A 12,771-nucleotide genomic window follows, 5' to 3' on the forward strand; every position below is an offset into this window, starting at 1 on the left:
TACAGGAAAAGGATAACTACAACGTACATTTGAACCAGTTATGAATCATTTTTATGGTTTAAAAATAGAATACAGTAAGAAACGATTCATAGTTATCTTTGTATACATTAGATTGTTACAGTATTTAAATGACATTTAAAGGGGAACACCCATTCTGTTTGAATTCGGAAAACTTAATTTTTCGGGGAACTTTTTGCATCCGGGATGGATATATGTTTTAAACGGTTTAAAAATGTTATTACTTTAAACAACTACTTATATATTGCATTGCATGCATGACATTCCATTTTTAATATACTCACTAGGTAATTTGATTAAAAATTTTGATATTAACAGTTTATATGTTTATTTTAAATTTAGAAACGTAATATACTGGTTTTGGTAAATTCGACTGAAAGTCTCAAGTCTAACACAGTTAAAAATCATTAATCTTTAGGACATGACATCATTTAGTGTTTGAACAGAAAAAGAACAGATAATATTGTTGAAAAATTACTAATTTTATGGTCCGCTAAAGTCAAAATAAAAACTAACACATGTTATGATGATGCAGGCCACAGATGTGACAGTTTATGTTTCAAAATCAATCATATCAAAAGATACATGTATAAAATTTGCATACACTACAATTATAAGTACCAATTGTGAATTTAAATATACAATACTTTCATTACAATCTGAACCAATAAGCATATTATGTAATAAGTGAAAAGACAAATGTCATCAATTATTAAAATTGAAATTTTTGAAAAGTCAATCAATTTAGAGTTATCTCCCCTTGACTATAAATTTGTTAATAATAGTGTAACATCTCAACTTTTGGGAGCAGATACCGCCATGACGTATGAAGCTCTTATGGAGCTGAAAACGCTGCCCTAAAGTAAACCTGCATCACCCATCATCCTACTTATGCAAATGATAAAACTTACGATTCTATGTACTGTTTATAAACAAGTAAAAAATTATGCAACAAATGCATATACTAAAAATACACAATATACAGACATTGAGTCCCACGAATGTCCTGTATCCTTAAAGACACAATTTACAGACATTGTGTCCTACCTACGTATCTACTTTATACAACCAATCATAAACTAAAGAGACACAATTTACAGACATTGTGTACTAACCATGTATCTACTTGATACAAACCAAATATACTAAAAAGACACAATTTACAGACATTGTGTCCTATCAATGTATCTACTTGATACAAACTAAAATATACTAAAAAGACACAATTTACAGACATTGTGTCCTATCAATGTATCTACTTGATACAAACTAAAATATACTAAAAGACACAATTTACAGACATTGTGTCCTATCAATGTATCTACTTGATACAAACCAAAATATACTAAAAAGACACAATTTACAGACATTGTGTCCTATCAATGTATCTACTTGATACAAACCAAAATATACTAAGAAGACACAATTTACAGACATTGTGTCCTATCAATGTATCTACTTGATACAAACTAAAATATACTAAAAAGACACAATTTACAGACATTGTGTCCTATCAATGTATCTACTTGATACAAACCAAAATATACTAAAAAAAGACACAATTTACAGACATTGTGTCCTAACCATGTATCTACTTGATACAAACCAAAATATACTAAAAAGACACAATTTACAGACATTGTGTCAAACAAATATTTTTACTTGATGCAATAACAGACCAAGTTTGTTTACTATTGACTAAATTCTTACAGCAAAAACATGCATTCAATAATTGTATTAATACCTATTTTCCCTTTCAGATAACTGTATTTCCTTAAATATTGTTATAAGTTTACTGATAAATATTACTACATGTAAATGGGAGATTTTAAGAATCCAGTCCTGGCAAGCTGTTTTCTGTCAATTACTTCTCAGTAAAATTTGGTCATTTCAATGGTAAACGGATGAATTCCTGGTTTTAGGTTGTCCTTGTATCAGCTTAAATAAGCGTCATAATTCACCTTTCCCAATTGACCACCGTTTCCATATAATATGAACTGTTATTCTGTTTGTGATATGTAATGAGCTGTGACCCACAAGCCCTGTACAAAATATAAAATAATAAACTGCAGTAATTCATTCACAAATTACATCATTACATGATCAGTTGTGAGACAGATAAACATGACTAAAGGTTAGAAATTTGACCTGATTGTCTAATATATAATTTGAATGCATCGGATTTCCATCTACCTAAATTTCTTATGGTTTCTGTGGACAATCCTTTTGCACTTATGTCGGTAGCAAAGCCTATCCTGAAACTATGAGGTTTGTAATATGCTCTGCTGAGCCCACAAAAGTTCAAAGCACCATTCAGAGCATGTTGGAATAATTGTCTAGAAACAGCTTCTCCACTGGAGTTGAGGAATAGTGGACCCGTTGTGTTTGTTCTCAAAGTTAAGTAACTAGTAAGCGCCGTTACTGCACAAATATTGTTATTTTTATTCTTAGCTATTTCTAAATGGAATTGTTTTCCATTTGAATGTTTGAAGTCCATGAAACTGATACTTAATTTTTCGTGTAACACAACAGTTTGACTTAAACTAATAACATGATTGTAATTTTTGTTGTTGACTGTCATCTCACCAATTCTTAAAAGAGCATGGTATGCTAGGGTGAACATTGCTTTGAATAGAATTTGATCATATCTATTAGATATTGTCTGTTTTAATGCATCTATTAATTGATTCAAAATTGTACTAGTAATTGGAAGTCTCATATCTTGATTTCTTCCCTTATGCACTGATTTCAGTACCTTATCAATAATGAATGAATCAGTTGGATCAGGCCAATTATTAATTTTGTGTGTAAAACCAATTGCTGAAATGTATGTTGAGATAGAACTTGATGCAAGATCTTTGTATTTCAAATGTGCTATAAATAGTATGAGATCTGAACTAGTAAGTGGTAACTGAAATCTAATGCCATATTCTTCAGCAAAACTCTTATAGTGGATAATTGCTCTTCTATAAGTTTTTTGTGAGGATTCAGATAAGATGTTGTTAAAAATTTTATTTAAGGGTTTCTGTAGCTTGGCAAATCTGGTAGATTGGGAACTGGTTTGGGAACAGTGTCTGCCCATGGTGCTAACCGATGAAATTTCTGTACCTGTTGACGAGAAAGTGCATCTGCCAAAACATTTTTTGAACCATATATGTGTTTTGCCTTAAAGTTCACATTGTTTCTCAAGCAGTGTAGAACTAGTCTTCTTATTAGGAACATAATTAACGCATCTTTAGATGTTTGTTTATTAATTACAGACACTAAAGCTATATTGTCTGTATGAAAATATATGCACTGGTTTTCAAATCGGTGGCCCCATATTTCAACTGCCAAGATAATGGGATATAGCTCTAAAAAGGCAATATTTTGTTTTTGCCATTTGCCTAAGAACCACTGTGAACCAAACAAAGCACCATAACCGTATGTACCAGAGGCATCTGTAAACAAATGTAGCTGATCAGATGTTAACCAACGGTCTGATAAAATCAATGACTTCCCTTTAAAATTCTTTAAAAAATTTTGCCATGTATTTAGATCTTGCTTAACTGATTTTGTCATTCGTATTCTATGAAAGGATTTTTTGACCCCAATTGTTAAGTCTATTAGTCTTCTCAGAAATGCCCTTCCTGGGATAACAACTGCACAAGCAAAGTTGAGTGTACCAATGATAGATTGAAGTTCCCTCAATGTAATTTTTTCTTTTTGTAACACTACGGTTAAAAGATTGTGACATTTATCAAGCTTATCAATTGGAAGTCTAACTAGTGTCTATTTCGTAACCAACAAAACTCATAACCTGGGATGGCTGGAATGTTTTTTTCCTTAGAAATTGGTATACCCATATCTTTACAAATTGCAAGAAAACGTTCTATTTTTTTCTTAATTCTTTATTTTTTGCGATCCATTCAATGGCTGTGCTAAAATTTTCAAAAATTTGACAACTAGAACTACAACCCATTTGCAGATTTTTATCGTAATAGTATTTCCCCTCCCACATGAAGCCAAATAGTTTGTATTGTGATTCTTTTATGTTTATAATTCGAAATGCACTGGATATGTCGGTTTTTGCACAAAAACGTTTTCTTCCTACAGACTTAATCAGTTCTATTGCATCTTGAATGGAAGCATACTGTACACTGCATTTGTCTTGTGGTATGTTGTCATTGATTGATGATCCTTCAGGGAAAGATAAGTGGTGGATCATTCTATATGTCCCAGGCATTTTCTTTTCTGCTAGTCCCAAAGGGGATAATTGCATTTCTGTAAAAGGTTTTGAATCAAAAGGGCCAACAAATCTATTTGCATTAATTTCATTTTGAATTTTTTGTCTAACGATATCAGGTTTAGTCTTTGCTGATAATAAATTATCAACTATATTATGATGAACAGAACCTCTGAATCCTACATCGAACCCATATTTAAACCCGTTAACTAAGTAATTGTACATTTCAATATTATATCCTTTTAACCAATATCCAAGCCTATCAACCTTAACTGGTGTATTGCTATTAGAATTATAGTTAACATCATTTTCTGGTGGGGACAGTTTTTTCTGTCCTTGGGGAAGAGGTGTCGTCTCTGTTACTAGATAGGGAGGGTCCCCGAAAGGGCTGGTTATTCCCTCCTTGTATCTTTTTTGAGTAATTACTGGTTTGTGTGAACTTATAAGGGAGCCGAACTGGTTTTTTGCATGTTGAGAATGAGTGGTTGAAACCGCAATTGAAACATCTGTGTTGAAACTTGCATTTATCACCAAACTTACAACCTAAACCCTTATGGAATGAAAAACATACTCCAACTGGCCAGCGAGTACTGCCACCTTTGTTGTTGTCATTCCCAGATTTAACGTTAGCTTGTAATTTTGCTCTGAGATATAGTTCTAGGTGTGTACTCCCCCATTGTGCTTCTCCTCTTTCTAATAATTTCCTAAATTCGATATCGTAAAATTGCCAGTTCCCCCCTTCTCTTGACATTTCCAGGATTATTTCCATACAGGCCCTAATTCAGGGTTTTTAGTACAAATTATTGCTGTAAATTTATTCCAGGCTGATAGCCATTGGTTTAGGGTTAATGTTTTCTTGTTACGCTCTTCTGTAATGGACAGTTAAGGGTTGTCGGCCCCTTGAACAAGTTGTAATCTGTATTTGGTCTCGTCATTTTCAAAGAGGGAATGGAAGTCGATGTACTTTCCCGCCCATATTTGTTGTTTTATTTTATCCGGTATATTTCCCCCTGTTTTGAGGGAGCAACTGACAAAGGCTGATTGCCCCCCAATAATTTGTTTATCAACAGTTGGTTGTACAGCCAGAACCTCTGGGCTGACAACCACATTGTTATTGTCATGGTTTTGCTCTCCATTACATGTACCTTGGATGTTTCTGTTCAGAGTGTCCACATGATGTTGGACCTCAGCCTCCTGAATATCTGAATTGCCATTATTTCCTTTTGAAGTTATCTTGTCAAAAATTTCCTCCATCCTCCTTTCCATTCGGCTAGCTACCCTTTCCGTTACCCTATTGGTCAACTCCTCCATGACATCTGGTGATATAACTGTTGCATTATTTGGGGGGATGGAAGGCCTACTTGGTATAGCGGTTGATGTTTTCTTCCTCTGGGCGGCCGTTTTCATTTTCTTTATGGCACCTGCCACACCGTACGAGGATTGTCTTTTTGGAGGCATTGTCTGAAATATACTAATGCAAACTTAATACAATACTTTCAATTATAATAATTTTTCTTTTTAGGACTATTTTGTTTTATTGAATTTGTTTTTCTTTGTATTTAACCTTGATTATTCATGTTAACCTTGTTTGAATAATTTAATCTGGACGATCCTCAACCATTAAACATGTTAAAATTGTTTTGTTTGTGTTCATTATTATCTGAAATATTACCAGTTTCTGCCGTAAAATTTTTCCTTTTGGTAACTAAATATTTAGTTTTAGCAACAACATTAAGTTCAAACATACGACATGTATCGTTACTGTATACATGACCTACATAATTCATTAGTATAAAAGTCAAGTACGATAATGTGATATGTAATATGATATCGATCGACAAACAGTAACATAGCGGATTGATATGTAAATGTGTGTTGTTAACTTGTATTTATTTATGGTAACTACTACTTGAACCATGATTATGCATCATAATCCCAATAAGTTTGATTGTCATTTTGTTGCGATTATCCACCGGAAGTTTTCCAAAGATTCCAAAATTTACGAGTACGGTTCAGATACGTGTTAATTTCCGTTTTCTAATTTAATCTCTTTGCTGGCATTGATAACTGCTCCTCGTATTGACTTGTATAAATGGTATTGACCTTTCGTATTTAGATGTACTCCATCGGAAATAAATTTATCTTTGCATGAATTTTTGTTTGTGGTGTCAAAAGAAAATCTTTTGCTATGATCCCAAAAGATAAATTTCGATGATTTTTCAACCTCGTTTTTTATCATTTTATTTATTTCTTGTGCTTTTTCAAAATACATATTCTTGTATGCCCTATCTCGGACACTTGTATTGTCCCGATTGTATCCATCTTTCTTAAGTCTGAAATTATCCCGTGGGAAGCGTGGCATGATGGCACATATTACTACTCGTCGAACTCCATACGTATTTGTCAGTATCGAACAGAAACTTATCAGTTTATATGCCACTTCCTCAACAGACGTGTCTTCTACAACATCGTTACCACCAGCTAGGAGAATAACACATTCGGGTTTTTTAATTTTAACTATACCCATGTCGAACTTTATCATTTTATGAATAGTTCTTCCTCCTACGCCATGCCACTCGACGGTTGAAGTTTTTGCCAAATTGAAGTCTAATTGGTGTCTATGATCGTTTCTTGATTTCAGGTAGTTGTGAAGCCGATGGCAAATGGAATGACCTAGTATAAGTGTGTTTAAAGGCATGCCTAGAAAAAATATTTTATGAAATTGAGTGAAAATATTTTATGAAATTGAGCGTCACCAAATTTCTGTACGTGTTCTTCCTTCGGCAGCTATTTGAAAAAGAGGCTGCATATTAAAACATGTGCTTGAAGTAGCGCCCCCATATCAATTACAAAATTCCTAAGAGATTCAAGTCAGATAAACACCTATGTACTGTACAAAACTATTTTCTACATATTTCTAATATTTCTAATATTTACAAAACATGATATCAAAAGACTTAATACAATTAAAAGTTACAATCTTTCATTGTACCATAAAGTCACTTATGCTGCACATAAGTGTATTTATCATGCAAATCTCCTAAAATATGTCGCCAAATGACATGAAACGATAACCATATTTGTTTTGATTTTATTATAGATCTGCAAATTTGTAAAATATATCTTAAAGAAGACCTCGGAAACTGGATACAGTTCCATAAAAATAAAAGAAATTTGTAGCTTAATTGTTGCAAATTACCTTAAGTCCCATTTCAACATTTTGACTGCAGAAGAGTAAAATGTTGCCAGCCTCCCACTACTAAAACTAGATTGTTGTCATTTTTATGGCCCCGCCGACTTTGGTCGGGCCATATAGTTTTACCCTTGTCCGTCATTCCGCAACGAATAGTTATACGGATTTTTTTTAAACGCCTTCACATATTGAGCTGATTTTTAGTATGTGAGTCTACTATGATGAGTTACAGATCGAGTTAACGTTTGGTTCCGCTACGCTGATTTTTGTCGAAATTACGGGCTTTGGACTTTGAAAATTTCGTGAAAATAACAGTTATACGGACTTTTTTTCTAAACGCATTCACATATTGAGTGGATTTTTAGTAGGTGAGTCTACTATGACGATTTTATAACATGCTCTTCGTATATTACTATCTTATTTAAGTATCGTTACGCAAATCGACTTTTATATTTATTTCCCTTATCTGTGATGTATTGTCTATTCTAGACGATCCGCTACATATTAAATTTGCTGGTTGGTCTTTTTTAAAGACTTGCATATGTTTTTCCTGAATGGCTTCTAATATGTTACGCACATAATCTCAGTGAATTAAGTTCTCTTACAACATGGACATTAATGATTATTTCAAATAATTTAGAACTATTAAACACATACTATCTAGAAATGAACCCTATTTATCTAATTTAATTCATTATGTAAACAATGTAAGAGTTCCCAACGGAATATCAAGCCACAAACAGCAGGCAATTTATTTAACACCCAAATTCGCAGAAAGGATCAAACACTCTACCATTTCTCTAAGCGTTTAATGATCCTCCTTATACAACACTGGGAAAAACATCTCAATACTTTAACTGACGAATTTAGCATTCTTATAAATAACTTTAAAGAAGATTACACATAGGGCAACTGTATTAAATAGATGATATTGAAGCTCAAAGAGACAAAATTTTCGGAAGACCCTGAATATTTTGACAGAAGTCTCCGCTTCAAGGAATATTTCGCGTTGAGGGATCCATAAACCGAGGGAAAATGCCACCTGAAAATCCTTTATTGACAATTTTAAGTCAGATATCCTTAGAAATACCAGGGAAAACAATAAATCTTACGACAACCTTAACACGAAGAACAATCTGCACTGAAAAAATTATAATCCAACAGCAACATCGTTATTTAACCTGTAGATAACAACAGTGCAGTGGTCATCATGGATAAATATGTCCTCATTCAAGAGGCTTGAATGTCAAGTTGACGATGCAAGGTTCTACCGAAAACTAGACTCTGATACTACAACAACTTTTAGCAGAGAAATAACTAGTTTGGTAGAAATGCACGAAGATGGTTTTATCGATTACAAAATATGAATATTTGAAACCAGAAAATCACTTTTTTGCAATGTGTCCTGCAAAAGTTTGAATTTTATTTACATTCTAGAATAATTCGTCTATCATGGCCTACAAGTTGTAGGCTAGTCAAATCAGACATTCCACTAATGCCTCTATTGACACAGGAGCGATGTTACAAAAAAATCATAACTCCAATAGAGCTAACGCTTCAGACACTCGGATCACAATCTTAATGACTTCAATCGAAAGAATAGTGATTGTGATTCAACAGAACAATCACTAGAATGGTACTCAGTGACAGGATCGGGAGAAATTTCGAATATAGGAATTTATGGTTCTTCAACCTATAACAGAAATACATAGGTGTAGTTTTAAAGATGTTTTCATTTCACAATGTATGTTCGGTCAGTATTTATAGATGTAGAACACATTTTTGGGATGTAAAGGTACACACACACACACACACACACACACACACACACACACACACACACACACACACACGATGTATAATACTCAATCAAGGTATTATGTAAAGTCAAACATAATCATATTTATTTTCAATTAATCTCGGTATTAAATTTTTATTTGTTCTAAAAGTTCAAGAGTCTCAACATTAAAGATAAAAAATACCGTAAATAGGATTTGAAAACTACAACATTAATTGTAGTACAAAGATTTTTAGGATTTATTATAAGATCGATACTGATTGGGCCATTTGTTGTATAGAAATATTTGTCTTTCTTTACAGTACAAATTTATAATATCATTGTAATTCGTATGTATCTCTTATCAGTATCTTTCACAAATATTTAAACCTGTATATTTTTTCTGGTTGTTTAACATTATCATCCTCAAGCGATCCGGACCCGATACCTGTTAAGTTTGCTGATTGGTTGTTTCCTTACGACTATATATACGTGTGCGGCAAGCATACGACTGACATTCCCAAAAACAAAATTTACAATTACTTTTTCTGAAATTTAGAAGAAATTGAAATGCGTTTTAACATTACTGTAGACTTTCTCATTTGAGTTAAGGAAGTATGGGATCGAGTCTTTTGCCATATTGGATCTCAAATTACTTCAAATTATATTTATTATAAAATTAACAAAGTGGCAGATATAACGTCTTTGACATGGCAAACCCACAGAGTCGCTTTAATCCTTATAAACGTTAACAATTTTGCACAAGCTTGAAAACAAACGCAATGAACTATACGTTTTATCTTATTTTTGAAAAAAGCACGATAAAAACTCTCTTTGACTAAGTGAGAAGAAATTCTGTTATGATTTTGTTTATACCTCTATACTACCCTAATTATGTTTATTAACCATTTTGCATGGTAAATTGATAATGAAAAGCTGGCGGTTGATCTTGAATGAAAATGTTATGCATTAATATGTTTTCAACGTAACTCTGAACATCGTTCGATACATTGTTACTATATAAATCATGAAATATTTAAAAATACGTTACATAGTAGGTCACACGCAAAAACAAAAGAAACTATCTGATGAATTAAAGATACGTATGATGGTTGGTAAAGGGGTGTCAACACAAACAGATTTCAGACCCATATGATCTAGTTTTATTAAAAATATGCATTGCAACATTCAATATAAAATATAGTATAATATATAATGTGTAAAATAATTAAGTTAGAAGTCAAAATATGAATGTATATTTGACCAACGATCTACATACTAGTATTCGGTTCTTAAAAAAATACAAGTGAAAAATTATTTATTTTACTCAGTTTTGTTAACCAGATTAAACCAGTTTGGAATGTTGGATGCTTGAAAAAAGGTCAAATTAACACAGTAAATTAATTCATTAAAAAATATAATAAAACGGCATGTAACCTTAAATCGCAACTAATCTAACTGTAATATTTAAACACATGGCAGAGTAGAGGATATATTGCCTAAAATAGATAGCTCTTCATTAAGTTAGAGTATTATTTACATACATATAAAACAAAATATTTTGAAAACCTTTTAAATAACTTTACAGAAAAAAGTTGTTTTCGTATTGGAGTACTAATGATAAAACCCAACTTTTATTTAGACAAGGCTCATCAATATACAAAATGTATAACATATTTTCAAAGTGGCTTTATCTTTTATTACCTAAAAGGTATACCGAAATACGTTTATATAACGTATGAACTCTTATAATGGAAATCAGTATATTTTAACCTCCTACATATTTTTCTATATGCTTTGATTTCATATCTTCGGACGTCCTAAATCCTTCCTCTTTTAGATTTCAATAATATATTTAAAAGATCACATCAAATGCCCATAAGTAGAGGTGAATTGATTAGTGCATTGCACCAGCCATCAATATACAGAAGCAACTTCTAATGTAGTATATACTTAATTTAAGTGAAAAACCCTGCTTCCATGGTTATCTCCAACGACATGGTGTTTATTGATTTTTGAAAACGGGACGAATTATAAGAAAAAAAACCAGAGTGGCCAAAGGGGGACATATAAATGATGAAAACATAGTTGTCAAATTCTCCTACAAGCAGCTTTACCTGCATAGTATTAGCGGACTACCGAGTCAGTATACTTACACATGAAAACTAACTTTTCATCGTATGTTTTGTTGTATACCTTACTTTAGTTATAAAAAGATTATACACACTCGCACATTTATTTTATATATATAAATAAAATTGAAATTTGTAAAAACGCCGATATTTAATATTCTGAATTACGTAATGTAAATCACAAAATTTAAAGATAACGTCCATTATCCTATGGACGACGTTTGATTGTTCTTGTGTGACGTTTCTCTTATTGTTTATTCCTTTTCCTTTATTATTCTTTTGGTCTCAGTTGACGCATGCAGAAATTCATATATTGTGAAAATATGGAATTGTGGAGTTTGATATTAGGCACTCTTTCTAATATGCCCGCTCAATTTATATTTTGGCGTATTCTGGCTGACGGATCTGTTGCTTGTGTACTGTAACTCTTTTCCTAAAATAGTTAGTTGTCCAATGTAATTTTCCTTACAGCCATTGCATGTAACTACCTATATTATTTCTGGGCAAGAAAAATTAATATCATATGTTCTGGTGAATGTCATTCCATTTTTGAATTTGATTGTTGTTCCTTCTTGAATGTAAATACAGGTACCACAATTTGATTTTCCACACCTTGTTACTTTCGGAATACTGTTGGAAATGCTAGACTGGTAAAATTCAGCTTTTGTTCATAGTTTCTTAAGCTTTTTACATTGTCGTTTACATTTATATATATAGAAGCAAATATTTTGATGGCTCTTATTCCAACATATTTACACCTATCACAGATTATTACCATTAAGAGAAATAATTATTATGTAAATGGTCAATTATTGTTCTTATATTTTTTTCAAAATGTCATCTAAGCGTATTAATGAGCGTAACCGTTTGATTATATTCAAAAATTGATTATAAATACAGCTATACTTGACACATAGTTAGTGTATATGTATATGTATATGTAAGTGGATTGATTGACTACTGCACCAATTACAGTCTAATTTGATCAGTAGGAATATATTTGACTTTTTTGTCTCCTACATAAGCCAAGTTGTCTTTTCCATTTGATGCAATTGTTCTGTGTCTTAATTCGTTAATTCGATCATATCGTTTGCGAGGATCTTGATCACGGTCCTCGTCAAGAGCAGGACCCCATTCAGGCTGCTTCTTCAATGCTCCAGGGAACTAAAATTAGGAATGCCTTTTATCAATAAAACACAAATAGCTTTGAAATACACTATATACAATGTTAAAACATAAAAAAGTACATAAAAGGTATATGTGTAAATTGGTGAACTGTTTTAAAGACTAGTATTTTAACTATATAAATCAAGATAAAAGGTAGTACAAGAAATAAGTATCTTGCGCAAAGAAAAAGTGTATGATATACGTATTCTTCGGAAATTGTCTGTACCAAGTCAGGAATATGGAAGGTGTTTATTACTTG

The 12,771-nt window shown here is 32.2% G+C and overlaps 2 protein-coding genes and 1 long non-coding RNA gene across 3 annotated transcripts in view; 1 reads left to right on the forward strand and 2 right to left on the reverse strand.

Annotated features, from left to right (window-relative positions):
• The window catches only part of LOC127716481 (pleiotropic regulator 1-like), a 474,697-nt gene that overhangs the window by 325,210 nt on the left and 136,716 nt on the right, over positions 1–12,771 (forward strand). The window lies entirely within an intron of this gene.
• On the reverse strand, positions 540–7,429 carry LOC127716509 (uncharacterized). The gene is made up of 2 exons (XR_007988955.1): positions 5,389–7,429; positions 540–2,060 (listed from the first exon to the last, which is right to left on the reverse strand). It is a non-coding gene; the product is annotated as an uncharacterized LOC127716509 (long non-coding RNA).
• Positions 10,354–12,771, reverse strand: part of LOC127716477 (sodium-dependent proline transporter-like) — a 44,592-nt gene continuing 42,174 nt past the window's right edge. Inside the window, exon 15 of the mRNA XM_052222701.1 lies at positions 10,354–12,509. Within this exon, the coding sequence (XP_052078661.1) occupies positions 12,315–12,509 (195 nt within the window). The 3' untranslated portion in view covers positions 10,354–12,314. The remainder of the gene's footprint in view (positions 12,510–12,771) is intronic.

Source organism: Mytilus californianus, unplaced genomic scaffold (assembly GCF_021869535.1).
Source record: "Mytilus californianus isolate M0D057914Y unplaced genomic scaffold, xbMytCali1.0.p SCAF_9, whole genome shotgun sequence".
Lineage (NCBI taxonomy): Eukaryota > Metazoa > Mollusca > Bivalvia > Mytilida > Mytilidae > Mytilus > Mytilus californianus.